Genomic DNA, 21,446 nt, shown 5'->3' with positions numbered 1-21,446 from the left:
TGTTCTGCCCTGATCAATAGCCTTCCATCTTGGAGCTAAAGTGCTTCGTGCAGTCAATGAGGCCATTTGCATAATTGCACCGTGTCTGAAAAAGACTGCGACCCACCCATCACTAGTATGAGTGTGCCACTTCCTGTTTGACAGTCAGGACTCATATGATATTGTCGTGGTGACCGTGCCCGCAAAAGAATGAGGGCGGGGGGCAGACTTCCTTCTTGTTGCTTGAGCGCTACATCCGGAAAATGAGATGCTCCCCCTTTTTAATGCCACCTCGGAAAATGAGATGCTCCCCCTTTTTAATGCCACCTCAGTCGCTAACGCCATGCCAGCTCATGGAACGTGTTCTTTTCGCATATGCTTGAGGAAAGCGTGAGGAACAGTACTGTGAAAATGGGAACTGGAAAATTCCGGTCATTTGAATTCATGTTTGTCAGAAAGACGTCATTGGTGTACCTAAAATTTTAGGAATTCATCATTGGGTCAAAGTGGACTCACACTGTTCAATCACGAATCTTTAAGTGGTGTTAGATATTATTAACATTTAAATTCTTTATTTCATATATTAACCATTGTTATACATTGTTAACATTTTAATTCTTTATATTAACCATGTTGAAATGTTTTATAGATGTGAGATAGTGTTGAACTCAGTATAATTTGACCTTGAACTAAGCTGGAACATATTGTTTGGTCTAAAAAATTCCTTCTCAGTGTTCTGTGCGAAAACACACAAGGTCCTTGAGAACAGAATCTGCTTCGAACACACACCCCTGACTCTGTTTGCGCCATCGCTCACGGAAAAGTACCCAGAGAGTATGTTTTGTCTACAAATGAAAGAGAGGCGGTCTGTTTAACTATAAGAAGCCATTTGCCACGCGGAAGAGACACATTCGGCACTCTGAAATTCCACCTGTTACGTGATGTTTGGAGTCTGTCACGATGTCCAGAGATCTCTGTTTTTTTTATTAAATCATTTTTGCAAAGGTGTTTTTTCTTACATTAAATCTGTCTTCAAATTTTGGAACACGCAAAGAGGACAAATAATTTTATTCCTCTTCAGTGGCTAACAAAGATGGGAAGAGTGAATAGTTTACCCAGGTGGCACTAACCAACATGAACCCAATTGCAGGAGCGTGTACGTGTTAGTAAGAGTGGGCGAGTGCACCGCTCATGCGGAGCCAAACAGTTGAGTCACTGCTCACTAAATTCATCATCTCTATGTTGTAAATCAACTACAAGAAATACGAGAGACTATAATTTGGAAGTTCAAAGAGGGTAATTAATAATTTCTTAATATATGCTGTATTGTATTTGGCTTGATGAGACATAGCTCAAATGTTTAGGAGGGATAAAACCTAATGATATTTATGCATATAAAACATTAAAAACATGATGCTCACGTAACGACCAATCACAGCTCACTTGTTTCCTGAAGCTTAGCTGTGATTGGTTGTTACCTGAGCCCTGAGCAACTGTGATGTCATCTTCAGTCAACAGCAAGTGGCAAAATGGCCGCCTTCTGAGATGAATAAAAACGGTTGGATTTAGCAGTTTATGTCATGTTTAGACTAGTCAGATAACATATAATATATTATTGTCAAGAAATGTTTATGGTTGACTTTCGCTTTTTTTTGTCTGCTTAAAAGAATGCAAGTCTTAGTACGTAAACAACAAATCTAAGTTGTCTAACTGAAGTAGATAAAATGTCTTTCAAATGAATTCATGGATTATTTAACTTTATTTTAGTGTAAAACAAACCTATAACTTATATTTTATTGGTTACACTCTTATATTTGTCGTATAAGACCAAAATGTTTAACAAATCTGATAATGTTTATTTTAAAACAGATTAATTCATTGCTTGAGTTGACGAAATAATCACATATGAAATCACAATAATCAGACGATTTCACCACTACAGCATCAGTGATTTGACAAAATGATCAATTTTTCATTTGACATATTTTGGGCGGTAAGAGAATTTAAGTGTAAATGTCATGACTCACACATGAACATGATTAGTGTTGCAACGTATGTAGCTCAGCCTCCATTTTGGCGCTTGTGTTGATAAGTGCCGGGTGTGTGAGCGAACGTCACTGCTGGTCGTGACTCAGGCGGACGTAACCGGCTCCAGCTCACATCTTTGCCGCCAGCAGATTGCGGTCCAGCTTCAGCAGCTCAGCAAAATGTGCTGAAGTCAAACAGCGGTGTGTTGTTGGGACCGGCCGAACGACTCTCACACAACAGTAATGTTTGGACGGGGTAAACACGGGCGTTTATTCCCTCACCTTATTAAACAGATGAATGATGCGCCATATTTGCTCAAGCTCGCAGACGCCTCAGGCACCTGCTGTGAGAGCTGCTGTAACGCATGCTGAACTATGCCAGATATTACGCCAATGTTCACTTCCTTGTTTTAATCACCTTCTTCATTCTGACATCATGAATCAGCAAACAGGAGAATGTTAGTGACTGAATTCATTAGGGCTCCATTTTATTTCGGGTTAATAGAGGCAGCTGTCTGCAACTTTACAGTATTTTTTTCTTACTTTGTTCTATGCAAATATAATTGCTAGGGCAGTGCACAAATCGCTGGTGATTCCAATTGTGTCGTTAAAAATGAATGCCGAATCATTCGAGTGAGAATGAATCATAACATATTGTCTAACGCAGTGGTGTCCAAACTACGGCATGGGGGCCATTTGTGGCCCACCGTCCATTTTCTAGCGGCCCTCAGCATTTACAAAAAATGACTTTAACTCATTCACTCCCAGCCATTTTCACTGAAGCAACCCCCTTTGCGCCGACTATTTTACTGGATTTTAACTGATTTTGCAAGGCCCGCAAAATATTGTGTTCTATTGCTATAAAAACAAGATTAGAGTCTCTTCTTTCATCAGGAAAAAAATTATATTTGTATCTGTTTCCGTTTTGCAGCAATTAGCATTAGAATATAGCTAAGTTTCATCATTATTCACATTCCTGGCAAAAACACTGACAAAAAGCTAAGTTGCAACGTGGCCAGGTTGATCTCTTATACCACCTGCAGGCCTTTATTTGTAATAACCACCATTGCTTTAAGGCACCGCTTCATGTCAGAAGCTACATCAAAGCCTTATGTATGCTCTTGCATTAAAAATAAATAACATGTAAACAAGTTTGGGGGAGTGAAGGACAACGTATTATATAACGTTTTTACACGTTTTTGGGATTAGAGTTAACACAGCCTGTTTTTCTAGATATGCAAATAAAATATTTAAAACTAAAATAGAAATATTTCTCTTTGTAATTTAATTAATGAAATTTCAGGAGCAAAAACGTTTTCCTCCATGTTCCGCTGTCTGTGTAAAGGTCTGATTTGTGAACATATGACATTAATGATTAACTAAAATCCTCACGTAAACACTGATTTAAAAATGATCCTTTTATTACGAATTACTCTTCCTTTGATTATGAATGTGGAGATTGGCTCAGGGCTAGGGCGGATCTATTCTAGAGGGATTCTGGGGTGTGGGCCACCCCAAAATCATGAAAAATCTCAAACCGTTTCTCTTGTTTAAAAATAACAAAAAACTTCATAAAATAAATAAGAAATAAAGTCGCCCCTGGCATCCTTTGATGCGGCTTTCATAAGAAACATTTTGGACACCACTGGTTCAAGGTGACCAAACGTCCCATTTAACTCTTTGACTGCCAAAAACGTTAAATAACGTTTAGTAAAATCCTATGGAGGAGTGCCAAAGACGTTAAAAGACGTTTGTTTCAAAACAGAGGTGAAATTAACCATTTTCTATTGTTGATTACTCAAAAACGGAATAAAGTAGAAACAAACGTTTTTTTTCTGATGAAAGATGAGAGTCCAATCTTTCATTTGGTAGTATGTGTGTTTCCATAGTCCAAACACATAATTTTCTGTGGACCTTGAAAGGTCAGTCAAAAGATCAGTCAAAATGCTTAAATCGGCTGGCACCCACGGCATCCCTTTTCTGAAAACGTCTGGCAGTCAAAGAGTCCCATTTGAGCCTTGGATCCCGCATCACGGCGGATTTCGCCAACCTCATTGCCCCGAAATTACGCAGGTCCCAACCCGGCGTCCTGTTTTTTTTGCCATGTGTATTCAGCAATTCATACAATAAACCCATTCAAAAGGTAATTAGCTCTTAAATTCCTTCCACGTTAACGTTTGCGTAGCAAGCAATGCCCGGAACTACAACTACTTCCTGCTTCGAATCATGGGAAATGTAGTCCAAGTATCCACTGAGGTCGGCAGTCGCCAATCAGACAACGCGAGCTGAGCTTTCGGGCGGTAAATTTCCAATGTTACAATGCGTGACTGGCACAGTCACCCTCCAATAGCTGTCAGGGGGGAAAAAATAGCACTGTTGAACAGTCAGCCAAGTTAGCATTTAGCATTATCGATTGATAGGAATGTGTGTAGGAAATGAACTCAAGTCAGGTAAATAACCCAACAGTACCAACAGTGTATTATTGTAAAATTACATATGGGCATTACGGCATTACTAAAACAATGAATTCAAAGATGGCCTAAGACGGTTGTTTAACTACACAGTCGTTCAGGCCAAGCCCGTGCATTTAAAGAGTCCAGAAAATCAAGATAGAAAAGAGCAATTATGGCAGCAAGCCACATCTGCCTGTGAACATAAATGAGTGCAATCGCCGAGATAACGCCGAGTGTAAGAAATGCTCTGCATCCACAAAGAAGTCCAAAACGTGCACCTTTTTATATTCTGCTCTACGTAAAATATATGCAAGCAAGTTATACATATGTAAAAGGATCTACGCTGAGTGTTTAATAGTGCTGAACAACGGCAGACGTACATAAAATGAAAGAATCCGAGTCCCCGTGGCTCTTGTCGAGGGATCTGCAGCAGGTGAAAGCATCAAAGTGCGAGCGAGAAGGGGGAAGCTCCGCGGTAAAATAACACGTCGTCTCTTTCAACTCCAGGAAAGCCACAAAGGCACAAGCAACAGACGTTTTGGTTTGAAATTGAAAGTGAGATCTACAAAATCCGGTTTAAAAAAAAAGAGCTGCGTCTGCTGCTTTGGATGATCGTAAAAAATGGACAAGAACAATAAAGATAGCACATTTGACTTGGCTTGAGCGTGTAGCTGCTGCCACAATCAAACTAGCAAAATGCCAACCTAGCGCAGAAGCTACTACGCGCGTGCTGGCGACATTTTTATTAGCAATTTGCATAATGAGATGAAGCTGACAAGCTACAAAATGAGCATGACTCAAGGTGGACTGGAAATTGTGTTCAGTCTGGAATGACTCGACTTATTTTAGAAATAAGTTATATGAGGCTATAAACAAATAAAAGACATCTGCGCTTTGGGGGGATTTTATGCATTTAGTTAAAGATAAACTTTTTGTAAAGGCCGCATGAATGGAGGCGGACAGATGATCCGAGGAATTAAAAGACGGGAAGCTTTTTAGTGTCTTGTGTCTCTGAGCGAGCTGCCCACTCTTGTCAGAAGTTGATTTAACTGGGCCATGTCCACACCCCCGCACGGGAGGACAGCCAATAAAGGACCCCACACGGACTTACTTTAATAAAAACATTCTGAATTAACGAGGACAAAATGGCGTGCATGGAAAGCAAAAAAAAAAAAAAAAAAGTTTTCAAAAAAGAGGCATCATCAAGCTTGCCACTGCCAATTTACAGAAAATAGAACAATACTAATAACATAGCCGCAAGTAGATAGTGTTCCCTCACTAAATTTCTCTGGCTATACATTCAGTACAATATCATAGAAATATATTTTTTTAAATGATGAAAAAACACATTACAAAAATTGTTAGGTATTTTTTGAGTGGAGGTTGAAACTGATTAATGGCATTTCCAATCATTTAAATGAGGAAAGATGATGTGAGATGTTTAAAGTTACGAGCGTGTTCATTGAATGAAATACCGAAATAATAAATAATTGTGCTTTAATAAGTTTTGGTGCGTTTTAACAATCAACAACTGATTATCAAATTAAAAACTATTTTGATATTTTTTTAAATAAATCATCTTTTTTCAGCCTCTCAACAGTCAACAGTAAATATTCTCTCATTTCTGTCGTCCTCCATAAAAGGAGACTGATGTTTAATCAAAAATAAGACTTTAAGCTTTTATTTTGGAAAGCAAGGAGCTACATTTTTTTTGCCTGATGTTACGGACAAAATTGAATCAATAATACATTTTGTGTTTTAGTTACTTTGATAACTGTAATGTTCTGTTTAAAAAAAAAAAAAGAGAGAGAGAAATCTGTTTTTGTCAAATTCATGAAATAATCAAAGAAGCAGAGTAATCAATAATAATAATAAAAAAATATTTACTTGCAACCCTAGTTTTAAAAAGTTTAAATGTGTTTTAAGAGCATGTGAGATGTAACTACTAACAAAAAAAATTGTCTCTATATATAATTGTACCTATTGGGGGTTGGTCTGGAATGCACTGTACAATTGTACTACAGATAGATATTTCATATAAGATTAAGATTAAGAGATTAAGATTCAGTGATTGTCACACCCACCTAAATGGGGCGATATTCGTTCTCCGCATTTGACCCATCCCCTGAGGGAGCGGTGAGCAGCAGCAGCGGCCGCGCTCGGGAATCATTTGGTGATATCCTTTTTTTTTTTTTTATATATCACAAAAACTTCACACTTTGCAGATATGTTCAAGTAAAACATGAACAGAGCCGAATATTAGACTAACTCTTTCCAGAAAGGTCTCCAAAACATGAAAAAAAAGTTACTGCTCCGATGGCTCTCACCTGGTTCTCCTCATGAGTGACCCTCATCTGCTCCTTGAGGATGGAGGTGCGGGCCGCCTCCTCTTTCCTCATGATGCGCTCCTTCTTCAGCTCGGGGCTCCAGAAGCTCTTGATGCTGTTGGTGGACGAGCCCAGCTTACTGTCCTTCAGGTCTAGCTCCCTGCGCAGCATCTCGTTCTCCCTCTGCATATCCCTGAACTGGGCCTGCATCTCCAGCAGTTCCCCGCCACTGCTCCGCACCGCCTGCCTGAGCAGGGCGGAGGGCACCCCCTGGTGGTGGTGGTGGTGGTGGGCGTGCAGCATGGAGATGGAGCCCAGGTCACTGTAAGACAGAAGGTCAGCATGGGGCAGTCCCACCGAAGCGATGTTGGGACTACTGCCCATGGCTGTGACGCGGCCCCCGTACATGGCCCGGCTGGTGGCCCGACCCAGAGTGGTGGTTCCCTTGGGGTACGTGGCGGTGGAGCCCACGCCCTCGTGGTCGCTCAGGTACATGGGCCCTGAAGTGGCGTAGGCAGCGTTGAGAGACTGGATGTTCTCCATGGAGAGCGTCTTGCCCCCCGCGCCGCTCCCGCCCCCGCTGTTGGCCCTCCGATGGCCCAGTCTGGGGGACCGAGGCAGGCGCGGGGAGCGTGCGGGGCTGCTCTCTAAGTGACCTACAGCTCTGGCACTGCCGTACATGTCCCGTGAGTCGGCCGCGTGGCCACCAGGGGGGTCCTTAACGGGGGCACGCTGCGATGATACTGCACAGGTTGGCTGAACCGCACATGGGTGACTTGATTCGACGTCTTTAGGAGGTGGGGCACGTCAAACTCGGAGGGAACGGCTCGGAGGCGCCTGGAAGACAGATAACAATATTTGGGATTTGTCAGGTGAATAATACACAAATTCAAAAAGACAACCCCGAAAGTGTATTTTTTTCATATTTATTCGTATACTATTAACTTCACTCTCCACTCTCTATCACATCACTATACATTATTTTATATATATAATTGTAGGTCTAGTAATTGCTAATTATATTGCATGGGTCGCAGCGCACGCTACATGAGGCTGACATGTTTCGCTGACCCAAAAGAGAAGAACTTCACGAATGTAGTAATAGTGGTAGGCTTGCAAAGTGTGGTCTTTCTGAGGCACCGTAGTGTGCATGCTTCAAAATGCGCGCGCTTTGAACTTAGGTTGTTGCATTTTATTTGTTCACCACTAGATGGCAGTAAATTCTATACATCGTCCATTGAAAGGTAAACAAAAAGTTATTTTGGAGGTTTGGCTGTTTTAAAGCACATTAGTGGTTCTCAAACTGATGTAATTGAACTGTATCCAAAGAAGAAGAAGAAGAAGGAGGAAGAGGAGGAGGAGGAGAAGATTTGTTTTTATTTTTTTGCTTTATTAATTCAAACTCCAACATCCAATTCAAACTGAGCACACAAACCAGAATGGTGCTGTCAAACAAGAAAGAAGAAGAAGAAGAACAGTGAAGAGAGTTAGGAGTAGGACGAAGCAAGCTTTGTCGGTATTTGATAACTTAAAAAATTATTAGACCTTTTTTTTGTGTGTGTGTGTGTGTGTGTGTGTTTTTTTTTTTTGTTTGTTTTGTTTGTTTTGTGTTTTTTCTTTTTCTTATATCTTGTTTGACAGCACCGTTCTGGTTTGTGTGCTCAGTTTGAATTGGATGTTGGAGTTTGAATTAATAAAGGAAGAAGAAGAAGAAGGGGGAGGAGGAGGAGGAAGTCATACAGGAAGTTAAGAAAAAAAAGATACTAAATGAATTTTAAAAAATGAGTACAGGTTAAAAATGAAAGGCCAGAAGTATAGCTTGTGAAATTAATCCCTTCTACAATACTTGTGTACTGTACAAAATAAACAACTTTGTTTATTTAGAACATGATAAACGACTGAATGGTTGATCTTTTTTTTGTGAAGATAATCAATTCGATTATGTGAATATTTCATTCAGAACCAGGATAGATATTTTTCTAGTGGGGATTTTTTTATTCTTCCTTTTTGATTTTAAATGTGGTCGTGATTTAATATTAAGATCCAATGTTAGTTCATTCCACAACATAAAAAGCCAATTACAGTTCCCTATCTTAGATAGGATAGTTGTACAGGTGGCGACCTTGGGGAAATATTTGTCTTGGAAGCACATACAGTACCTCGGGTCAAAAGTTTCCAAACAGCCAATAAATAAATTGCTTTTTACAACACATAAATGGGCACCATGTCACCGTTTATGGGTGCACAAGGTAAATGGCATTACGATTATGAGAGGTTTCCTTAAGAGGTCCATAGAACAAAAAGGCTTTGAGAAGTCCTTTTCGAACCAATCTAAGCTTAATATGCTTGAAGTAGTTCCCAAAAGTAGGGCGTATACAATAAGTGTCAATAATCACATTCCGTAAGCGAGCATGATAAATTACGATCCAATAGAAGAGCGGCATCAAATATTTTCGCCTTTGCAAAGATAATCAAATAATCACTTTGGAAGAACATTTTAATGACATTGTCAGCTGCACGGGTACATTATGTTGCCATTTTATGAAGAATAACTATAATAATTAAAAAAATAATAATATGTGCTCCTTCCGTGTAAATTAATACCATAAGCCTCTCTTCTACACAAGTGCACATTACAGCCACAATAATAATTGTTAATACAATAACACTCTAAAAAATGTCAAACTCATTTGATTTGTATTATCTTCCGATTATGCAGGTGTGCACAATGAAGTGGCCAGTGACTGTATACAAAGTGGCTCACAGGCACGGCGCTGGATTTCCCTCTGGCCGGCATTTATCAAAATCCACTTAAAGCTCCTGATACAGACAGAAGAGCTTTACAAGCATCAGTACACCAGATAATTAATAGACAAACGGAAGCCCGGGATGCAGTAATATCTTTTATCACACAACAGTCTGCGGCAACCGTAGCCACTGAGCAATTAATAAATGCGTGAGATGTTTGTTTTGCCTTCTTAATAAGCAAAGTGAGGCAGTTGACCTATTCAGCATTTTGAAGGCGCAGGCGCTCGTTCAGGGAACACGGACGTCGCGCAACGTTGAATCAAAGCGTATCGATCGCGTGACTGCGATGGTAAACGTCTTGCTGATCAGCTTCTTTGCGCACGCTGATGTTTAAATCGAGGCCTGACTAAAAAAGTGCTCAATCAAAGTGAAAGCTTAGCACAACATTGTGGAGACACTAACACGCACGCACTGGGTCATAGCCTACGTAACACGATATCTAGCTAGCGCAATGAACGACTAGTAACATGAGACTAGGGGTAAGCAATTCGTTTCATCTTTGCACTTCATATGCAGTCCTTCCACAGGACACTTTATTAGGTACACCCTAAATGTCATCTTTAAAAGTATTTCAAACAGCTCTCACTGAGTGTTCACTGCAGTTCTACACCTCTGCAAAGCATACCCGTAGTAAAAACATAAATAAATAAATGCTCGTCCCTCGTTTGCAGACAAATGAGCAAAAGATTAGCAAACAGAAGTAAAACGAAGAAACCTTAGGCAGCGAGATTGGATTCAAGACTGACTCACAATTTGCAACATTTCAGCTCAACATGCTTTTTTTTCATTGCTGTTTGAATTTTGATTTTGCGTGTTTATGAAGAAAATATTCATCACGATTAATTTGGTAGTACGAATAGGACAATCATTTGTTTTTTGGTACAAAACAAGAAAATGGTTAAACATGTAAAAAATATTAAGACAAATAAATTTCTTTGAAACAAATTATTTGGACCAAACAAGATTTATTAAATTTGTCATTTTAAAATAATAGGGTGCAAATATATACATTTAAACAACTCCAAATTATATTTAACTCCCAAACGTTCTATTATAAATATTGGCATGATCCCAAAAACGTATTTATACTTTTTTTCTTCTTCTTTTTTTTTATGCTACAGCATACAGAAGGCTTTGATGCAGCCTCGGAACTGGTCGCTTAAAGCAATGATAATTATTACAAAACAAGCATCATCGTTGGAAGGGGGCACGATATAAAAATCTCACCTAGGGCCGGCCCTGCCTAGTGGTGATCAATACCGGGCCATCTGTGAGCAACACACCACAAAAATGGACTCAAACATCCAACGGAGCTACGGTACTTTCTCTCCGGTGGCACTTGCAGTTGCCATGGCGATGACGTCTGGGCTAACAGAGATTAAGCACCTCGGTCGCCGGACGTCGTTTAGCGAAGATGACGGGGGATAAAGACGACGTGATGAAACTGAAAGTGTTTTAATTCCCGTACGTCCTTGCGTTGTGTTGTTGTTGGCTTTTTGGGGGTCTGATAAGATAACATCAGGCCTCCAGTGTTGAAGACGTTCACGAGATCAAGTTATGAAGTCCAAATTCATCTGTGGAAAAACGGTAATTCTTCTGCACATTTTGAGTCCCGCTGAGATGCAGCGGTAAAATTGAGTTCCAATTGAACACACTCAAGCACAACAAGCTGCTCTTATCGTCAGCTTTCAACAGCTCACGACAAATTGGCAGCGCAGACAAAACTGTCCCCACCTTGAATGAACCACGAATGCTTTGCCAAAGAAAAGTCAGGCTCATAACGTGCGCCGCCGTCTTGAAGTGTCATTGAAAGAAATTGTCTGACAAGCCAGTGAATGTCACTTCATTGTCCGCTCGCCAAACGTCCTTGCTCCGCCGTGGGGATAATGAACGGTTAAACGCAAGCATTTCTTTCTGGATGTTCTGAACTCCTGTTTCAATGCTGAGCAGAGATGTAGCGCAAATTCCCAAAGGTGATGTGTAAATCTTCACATCATAAATTGGACTCCATTATACCTCATTCACTAAAAGAAACCTACAGGTCCCTCCCCACTCTTCTCACTTCCACAAATACATACTGTACCTCACTCTTGTATCATGCACATTATATTTACAATGAAAAGTAATATACAATAATTTTTTTTATTTTATTTTTTTTACCCAAAATTTCCAAAAAGTGATCATAAAAAAAAAGAAGAAGAAGAAGAAAAAAAAGTAATATACAATAATTTATTGTTTTAATAAATCCAGTGCACTGTCTGCATGTAAATGACAAAATCACACTTTTTGTAAGTCAACTTTCATTTCCGCCATAATTCAATCAAGGTCATAAAAACACTTGGACTAAAATGGAGCCGCCCCTGCTGGCGGGCAGCCTATCAAAAGCATCAATGGATGTTGCAATTCATAACCATGCAAAAACAAACAGCTACTGTGTAAAACTTGTCCAAAATAAAGGTTCAATTGCAGAAACTATAAAACACCATTAGTTGCGGTAAGCGACGTCTCCAAATATTGCCAATCACGAGGCGGCGTGTACGTCAACCTATTTTTTTGCAAATGATCCTCTTATTTGCTTCATATACACATTCACCTACATTACCCTAACGAAAAAACTATTAGCTTCTACCTGGAAAATAATTGACTGGGAATGGGCGAGTACCAATACCAAGATTCGATACCTAGCCTTATTTCAAGGTATCGGTACTCACGATGACACCCTGTTGTGGCCGTTTTACTATCAGGAACTAAAGGCATACTTGTCTAACAAATGTCCTTTAAGATATGCAAGCACATATTTTGGGACATTTTCAGACCAATGTATAGTTTCATTAGATTTTTTTTTAAATCCATCCATCCATCCATTTTCTTTACCGCTTTTCCTCACAAGGGTCGCGGGGGTGCTGGAGCCTATCCCAGCTGGCTTCGGGCAGTAGGCGGGGTACACCCTGAACTGGTTGCCAGCCAATCACAGGGCACACAGAGACGAACAACCATACTCACAATCACACCTATGGACAATTTGGAGTGTTCAATTAACCTGCCATGCATGTTCTTGGAATGTGGGAGGAAACCGGAGTACCCGGAGAAAACCCACGCAAGCACGGGGAGAACATGCAAACTCCACCCAGGAAGGCCGAAGCCCGGACTCGATCTCATGTCCTCTGCACTGGGAGGCGGACATGCTAACCAGTCAACCACCGTGCTGCCCACTTTTTTTAAAATATTTTTTATATTTGTTTTTATATTTTTTATATATATATATATATATTTTTTTTATATTGATTTTTTTTTATTGTATTGCGCGTTCTATACAAAATATGTGAACAAATGGAAGAAAAATAATAATAAATTTGTGATTAATTTCATGCAATTTTAAGCAAAATGTTATATTCGGATATATAGGATTTTCTTTAGAATAATATGTCGGGTTTTTTATATTTTATTTTATGGTAAACATTTATGGACTACTCTTTATATGGCGCTTTTATCTACACCATGTAGTGCCCAAAGCACGTTATAAAGCCTCACATTCACACACCAGCGGTCGGCTGCTGCCACACAGGGGGCTGGCAGGTTCACTGGGAGTCGGGGCTCAGCGTCTTGCTCAAGGACACCAGGGGTGAGAATTGAACCCACAACCTCACAGATGGGAGACGACCACTCTGCCACCGAGCCAGGCCGCCCCCTTTTTAAATTTTACGTATCAAAACTACTAGTGCTTTGTGTTGATGACTACTGGTATGCGTTTGGATGGGGGGGGGGGGGGGGGGGGGGGTGATGGAATACCATAATAACCGTTCACACTCATAATCAGCATCAAATATCACTATAATGTATTCAATTCACCAAAAATGGAAATACTTGTTTTTCCTTTTGAGCTCTCCAAACACCAATATCTTAACGATCTGCGTTTATAGAAAAAATAATATGTCATATATGTACGTATAATGTGTGGTTGTAAAACTACACTCTCACATAAACAGACGTTAATAATAACTTGGCTCCTCATGTAGCTAAAGAAAAAAGCTGCAGTAATACAACCATCTCAGTCAACACGGGCAATTATATTTCTAAAGGTGTTTTATTTTTATTTTTATATACAACTCTATTTGCGTGTTTATGAGTGCCTACTGATGTATCCTTGCAGCTGCATACATTCTTCTTCAAATTTAAGTGTCTGGATCTTTTGCTTCAACTCTGACCTCTACTCCAACATTATAGCTACAGCAACATTGCACAGGTGATCAACACCATATGATTCATTTCAGGTCTTCTGGAAAAAGAGGTGCTTAATCTCAATGGGACCAACAATAAAGGTTTTTAAAAAAAAAAGGAAGAGAAGATTCCATGATAGATCAGAGCACCTCTCGACGAGTCACGTCAGGACCACGGGCGGAATCATCTCGCAATTTATAGAGCATTGGAGCAGAGAGGACACAGATGACATGCTACTAAGATTTCACCGCTGACTGTCTGGGACTTTTTGGATAAAGGTGGGCCTCATCCTGACATTTACCCCCCACATCTATTGTGTTTGAATGAAACAGCAGCGAGGAGGGAGGGGAGACAAGTGGTCGAAAGGAGACGATGGCGCTCTCCTTTTGAGGTCAGAGCCTCAGAGTCTCAGGCAGACAAAGAAGGACATTTATCTAAAAATAGCCCTCAATATGGGTTGATAAGAGTCATTTCACACGAGAAGGAGCACCAATCCCTTGGAGGGCATCATGCAGCCTCCTCCTCATCATGTATTCTACTACTGAGCCTCAACGCCCCGAATGTATCCCATTCAGAGAGGAAAATGTTTCAAATCAGGGCCAATGGGACAGATTCGGATTGCTGTGAATGCCTTCGGGTTCGAAATCCCGCACGGAGGCTTTGACTAGTCAAACTGTGGTGAAAACATGTGAATGTTGCACCAAGTGAATTACATGTGATGCAGCATAAGGAGCACGGACCTACTGACAGCTCATTGGGCCTCCATTTTTGATGGCACCGGCGTGGTGAGCGTCGAGCCCCTGAACGCACCACCATGACACCACAGACGCGCCAAATAAAAGCTTTCTTTAGAAACACCATCGCTACCTTATTGTTTGAACGCGGCGTTATGACACTAATCGTCCGCTATATAGTCATCAATGCCCGGCCGGGTCCGAACAAGAGTCCGTTGAACCCGCTCGCAAACGCACTCAAGAGGATTCAAAAAAGGACACCGTGCGAGTGATTTCGAGACAAACGATAAGGGTGGGATGAACGTGCGGAAACACACTCACCTCCTTCGATGTCAATTCCTGCCTTGTGCTGCTATACGGACGGCGTCCCGTCGCCTCCATTCAGCCGAGCAGCCTCCCTCAGCATCCTGCGCTGTCATTGGTCCTCCTCTGCACGCCAGCATCATCATCGTCACTACCGCAAGTGGCAGCTGCATGCGCGGCGGGAGGAGGGAGGTGTGTGCGTGTGTGTCTGTTTACATACTCCCACAACATCTTGGGTCTTTAATTAAACGAGATAAGTTTAACATCGCAATTTCGCAAGACGCGAAAGACAATGCTTCATTTTTTGCCCTGAACGAAGTCTCACAGGCAGCACTTCCGCTCGTGCTGTGCAGTAAACGATGCGCCGCCTCCAACATGCCGTTTAAAGATGGCTAATGGTGTTGCTCCATACTACTAAGATATGGAGGCTGCTAATCCTGGTGAAGGAGGAGGGATTTTCAAGCGTGCTCCGCCTCTCAGAAAACTAAGGGTAATGGAGACAACTAATGTCACCAATTTCTTGCTCCAGTCACATCCAGCCAACGTCCTCAAACATAACACTTTATCATGCCTCTTGGCTAAGTACAATACGGAACCCCAGTTTCTTTCACAGAAAATAATAATAATCAATATATTTCCTGGACAGGTGAGTAAGCAAATTGACACGAATTAGCATTTTTTTTTCATGTGCACATTATACCGAAATCCATCGTTACTTCCAGCAAGAATCTCTATGATTGTTATCTTATGTTTTTAATGTTTGTGTGCATGAATGGCGTGGCAAGACTCACACACACAAAATACTTAACCTTCGTCAGTCGTCGCCAAACATTTTCAAGCAGTGTGGTGGGAACCCAGGAAGAATCCAGTCGATTTTGTTGCATGTCTTGATTCAGAATGGTTTATTTGGCATAAAATGGCCGCCAAAGTTTCTTGTGTTTGGCATTCGATCATGTATGTGCATGACTGCCACCTAGAGGATTGGAATGCTATCGACTAAACACAGCATTCTGATTAATATTGCGTTTGAGGAATATGAATTAAAGTAAAATCCATCCATTTTGATCCATCTCAGCGGCCAATGCCACTTTGCCACTTAACTGTTGACTGAAAATGACATCACAGTTGCTCAGGGCGCAGGTAACAACCAATCACGGCTCAGCTTGCAAATGTCACATGACCAGGCCCGGACTGGGCCATCTGGAAGGAAGGGACAATTTCTGGTGGGCCGTCCTATATTGATTGGTCATTTCCTGAGCAACTGTGATGTCATTTTCAGTCAATATTAATCAGAACGCTCTATTTAGACTAGTGAAGGTGCATAATTTTTTTTTTTTAAATAGTAGTGGTGCCCCATCTTTTTTTTTTTTTTTGCTATGCAATATATCAACCTCCGGGCTTCCCTGCATAAGCTGCTGCCCTGTGACCCGACCCCCGGATAAGCAGAAGAAAATGTAATGGATGGCCTATATGTCAGCACTATTCTTTGTTTATTTGCGGTAAGGCATTTATTTATTCAATTGGACACACCTGCCACTACATTAGTGCGCTGAATTTAAAGGACCAGAGTCCACTATTGCACAAATCACTCACTTGAAGTTGAGCATGCCCTTCACAAGTGTTAACTAAAAGGTCCCCGTAGCTCCCTGCTTCTCTCCACCCAAATTACAGAGACTTTGTCCCACGCCGCATCCTAAACGCTGACGCTAAGTGTGCTTGACAGGGCCCAAAGGAGAAGCATCAGCAATTCAGAGTCGTGAGCTGCAAACACACGCACGCACGCACGCACACACACACGTGCCCCTCATGCACGTTTGTGTTATACTTGGTTAAATTCACTGTAAGTGGCACAGCACACTCGTCTCATCGCTACAAAGGGCATCAGGGGGGGGCAAAGGTCACACAGAGTACTGTGTTAGCTTATTTAGCTTCTCGCCGTGTGTGAGCTATCAAGCTTACTGAAAGGTGGCTGTAATGGTCACTTCTTGTCAGTTTGATGGATGCTAACAAATGGATCGTTAGTACATGATACAAAAGTTGATCAGAAAATTTATTAAAAAAAAAAAAAACATTTATTAAATTTTTTTAATTTATTTGTTTTTTGTTTTTTTTTAAAAAAGGAGAGCAATGATGATGTCAAATCGAATGAACAATACTGAGCTCTCCTGGAGAGAAAAAATATATATATTTTTTTTTATTTGTTCTTGCCCCAACGGGAAAGCCTCCAATGACCCTTTTGAGCATTTTAGCAAGTGATTGATTAGGGATTTGGTCACACACTCAATGGCCATTTTGCACAGCAGTTCTGCTGGTTCTTGGAAATGACGTGGGTTGTGATCATTACAACAAGTCGATCATTAATGCTCTCTGCTGACCTCCAGTGGTGTGAGTCAACATTCAACTCCCTATTAAACGGAATGAGTTCCCCACCAAGGCTTCATTTAAAAACATAATCATCACGATGGTAATCAGGTTCTAAATTGTCAAGTTCAAAATGAGTCATCGCATAGTGGGCCGTTCATTTAAAAAATGCTTTTAAGCCTTATTGAAAGCGAGTTACAAATAAAGATGAGTAGTCCTCGCTTCCCTCTTATAATTGATGTCACACTTCCCATCACTAGCGGATGAGTCACTGGGGTCTGTGAGGTCATGGCTGGTGGGCGGTATGCCGGTACGTCCGCCATGGTTTTTCGGGAAACAAAAGGCTGCAGATTGCTGCTGGCTACAGATTATGAGTTGACAGTTTGTCCTTAATAGGAGGACGTTGAGGTCAAGTGAGACGGGTCCTTCAGACAAGCACTTATAAGAAAAGAGAGCTGTTTTCCAAAAGGCGGCGTGGAATGTCATTAGGCATTTTAAATCAGATTTGGGTGGGCTTTTTGAAGTCTGCTGCTGCGGCCGTAAATTCATCTCTGATGTCTCGTCAATTAATAGGAACATTTGAGAGGTGTTTAACCCGTGTCATCCTAAACCATCTCTATTCCAAATTAATGTTTATATTAATACTTAATTCTTGCCTTATTTGAACAATCTTAGTTTTTACACATCAGTTGTGTCTATCTAGGGCAGATTCCAGTGGCCAAAAGTTCCAAGCTTTTCAAGAGGAAACACATTAACTCATTCACTGCCATTGACGGCTATAGACGTCAAAAATTAATTTAAACTATTTCTATTAGTTTAACATTTTTTTCCCACTTTTGCTAAAAAGAGTATGAAAACCTAGAAAAAAATGTATCGTAAATTTAGAACAGATATAAAATTTGTGATTAATTGTTAGCTAACTAGTGAAGTCATGTGATTAATTACAATTAAAAATGTTAATCGCCTGACAGGCCTAATTTAAAAAAATATATTAAAAATAAGGGGCGTTTAATCGTAATTAATCGCATTATAATTTTATATCTGTTGTAAATGTACAGTAAAAAAAATTCTAGGTTTTCATAAAAAAACTAATGAAATTGTTATTTTTTAAACTAATAGAAATAGTTCATATGAATTTTTGATGTTGAAAGTCGTCAATGGCAGTGAATGAGTTAAGTGGCATTTTATTAGTAGCAGACTATTGAAGAAAGTGACTCAAACACTCTTTAACATTAAACTTAAGGTCAAGACACAAGAGGGGCTTTTATCTTCTTGTATTTTCTACTCTATAGACTGCATACACAATTTTATGACAGCCTGAGTGAATTCCAGTAAGTCATTTGAAGGTATTAATATTGATGTACACATGATGTCCTTTATCAGACAAGGGACCATGGATATTAAAGACTTTATTGGAAAAAAAAAAATATGGCTTATATTTTGCCCTCCAGATAGCACGTCAAACCTGAGCTGAGTGGGAGAGGGAAAAAAATCAGGAAAACTGAAACAGTGAAAACAGATTAACACTAGACTGTATCTTCACAATTGAGAGCTACATAGTTCTCAGTCGATACACATTTTCAGCAATTATCTTCAACCATGTATATAATTCAAAACAAATCTTGGAATTCACTTCAATTTAAGCAGGTGATCAAAAATGAACCTGCCTTACTTCTGCTCCCACCCAGTCATCAAAAATAAACAATACAATGGAAATTCACATTTGAATGTCATAAAAGATGAAATAAATAAATACATTGTGAAACATTGCCTTAAAAAGGAAGCCCCCCCCCCCCCAAAAAAAAAAAAATCATCTTTACAATAAGATGTTATATGCGCTGCATTCTGATTAATATTGTGTTTGTGGAGCACAAATTAAGCAGCAAAAACCACCTGTTTTTTCCCCATGTCAGGGGGGGGGCCATTTTACGACTTGCTGTCGACTAAAAATGACATCACAGTTGCTCAGGACACTGATAACACCCAATCACAGCTCCGATTGTGAATGTCACATGACCAAACTAAAAATACAACTAATTGGTTGTTTTGTGCCCTAAGCAAATATGTTCTGGGTCTTGATTTCAATTTGTTAAATAAAGAATTGTTGGAGAGGAGGAAAAAAAAAGAAATAAAATGTCCGCCTCCTAAGATGGATAAAAACGGGTGGATTGTGCTTCTTAATTCATATTCCACCAACACAATATTAATTTGATTACCATGTCTAGACCAGTGGGGTGCACATAACATATTATTTTAAAGTTAATTGGGTGGACTTCCTCTTTTAAAAGTCACAAAAAAATCTGTCTTGATTTTATAAGCCTTCAACAGTTAAGGCTTTTAGGTGAGTATAGTTTTATCATCAGGCAATTAGTTATTGTAATGACAGTCAAGAATAATACAAAGTTGATAAAAAAATGTGCCTGTGCAATTATAAATGGTTTTAGGAGTGCTGCTTATTATTATTTTCAGCTACAAATAAATTGTTGCTCAGTGTCCTGTAAATCGTGTTAGAACTAGAATATACATATATATAAAAAATATATATAAAAAAAAATTAAAAAAAACATTTATTAAATTTTTTTAATTAATTTGTTTGTTTGTTTTTTAAAAAAAAGGAGAGCAATGATGATGTCAAATCGAATGAACAATACTGAGCTCTCCTGAAAAAAAAAAAAAAAAAAAAAAAAAAAAAGAACTAGAATATACCACTATAAATACAATAATAACACTGTAACTGTAAACATCACAATGTCAATCGTTGTCAGTGGTTCAAATGCTGAATTTCAAGTAGGATAGGTCTCTCAAGATGATCAAAATGACAGATGCGGATGACGGTGATGTGTGCTTTATATGGAAGCAACTGCTGGGTGGTGAGGAGCAGGTGCGGACCACAGAGGTGCATTGATATTTAAAGGGCAGCAGAGAGACAGACTGAATGGCTCTCAGCATTATGCCAGATTGGACCAACAGAGTTGCCATCAGAATTATTAATAAAAGCTTCTTTTTTAGCAGGAGCAGGCAGAAATTCCTACTAAGCACGACATCCGCTACTCAAAAAAACATAAAATAAGGATTTAATCCAAAGTGTTAGTGACATTTTCCCTCCTGAGGCTAATTTCTTCCCTTGAGACACCTTTGGACTGCTAAATGTCTACACGAGCCTGAGGCCCAATGGTGGCGACTCTGTGATAAGTGAGAGTGAAACCAGATGAGGGCACCCTACACCTGCAGACTCTTTAAACTAGAGGAGGTGCGCGCTGGTTTGTGGTCTCATGGGAACCAGGTGGGAAAATTTACTTTGACAAGAGCGGCTGTTCGTGCTGTTGGAAAACCACACAGTGACATAAAGTACAAATTGTCGAGTCTGCTTTTATATGGGGAGTTTGCAAATAACAAAACACGAGCATACTTTTTTTTTATAGTAATTTAAGATGTGTCGACATATCCTGAAATTCCACTTGTAAAGTTTATTTATTTTTTTAGTTATAGACACTCCATAATGAAATTATGCTACACGCCTAGCAGCGATGGCTAACGCCGGCTTGTTTATAGTGCTAAATGTAAGGTTCAGAAATAAGTACGATTTAAGTTAATTTGTTAAAATATATATTTACTTTACATTTATGTTTCTAGAATTCTTATTTACACATTATATATATATATAAGTAGCTAAATTGACATGTTGAATCTGCTTTTCTAATTTGCTTGCATTTACCTGATTGGTTAGAGTTGGTCAGCTGATGAGTATTCAGGAAGTGTTGTCGCTGTGTGATGTGAAAATAGCGTTTTTCTGAAGAAATCCGTCTCCATCCTGCTTTCTCATATTATAAAGTGTTTCATTAACCACCAGCGAACCCTCACGTTACATTAAGCGTAGCTTTTTTGTTGTTGTAGAAACTGGATATGATTTGATTTCTCTATGACTATCACTGCACACTTTCATAATCAGAAGATATTGTAAACATGGCTTTGACCCAAAATGCTACGTTCAAATCATGCTAGCATTTTTAATACTACAAACAACCTCCTTCAATTTTTTTATTTTTCACCAGTCAATACTGTTCTACTATTCTGAAATCTGCTTTAGTAACTTATCAGTGTATCATTACATTGACACGCACACACACACACACGCACACACACACACACACACACACACACACACACACGCGTAGCAACTGTCAAAGGAAGACTTGTAAACGTTTGCAAATGAATAAGGTGACACAGAGACCTATG

At 39.8% G+C, this 21,446-nt stretch overlaps 1 protein-coding gene across 7 annotated transcripts in view; it reads right to left on the bottom strand.

Moving 5' to 3' along the window:
• erc2 (ELKS/RAB6-interacting/CAST family member 2) overlaps window positions 1-15,719 on the bottom strand; it is a 41,646-nt gene extending 25,927 nt beyond the window's left edge. For 3 of the 7 annotated variants that reach the window (XM_077572547.1, XM_077572544.1, XM_077572545.1), the window contains exons 1-2: window positions 14,868-15,717; window positions 6,787-7,623 (exon numbers count right to left, since the gene is read on the bottom strand). In XM_077572547.1, the coding sequence (XP_077428673.1) occupies window positions 6,787-7,467 (681 nt within the window). In that variant the 5' untranslated portion in view covers window positions 7,468-7,623; window positions 14,868-15,717. Of the gene's footprint in view, window positions 1-6,786; window positions 7,624-14,867 lie in introns of all 7 variants that reach the window. The other 4 variants (XM_077572546.1, XM_077572543.1, XM_077572542.1 and 1 more) reach the window with 3 other exon arrangements.
• Between the last annotated feature and the right edge of the window lie 5,727 nt (window positions 15,720-21,446).

Source organism: Vanacampus margaritifer, chromosome 8 (assembly GCF_051991255.1).
Source record: "Vanacampus margaritifer isolate UIUO_Vmar chromosome 8, RoL_Vmar_1.0, whole genome shotgun sequence".
Lineage (NCBI taxonomy): Eukaryota > Metazoa > Chordata > Actinopteri > Syngnathiformes > Syngnathidae > Vanacampus > Vanacampus margaritifer.
This window is presented reverse-complemented; position numbering and strand designations above follow the sequence as displayed.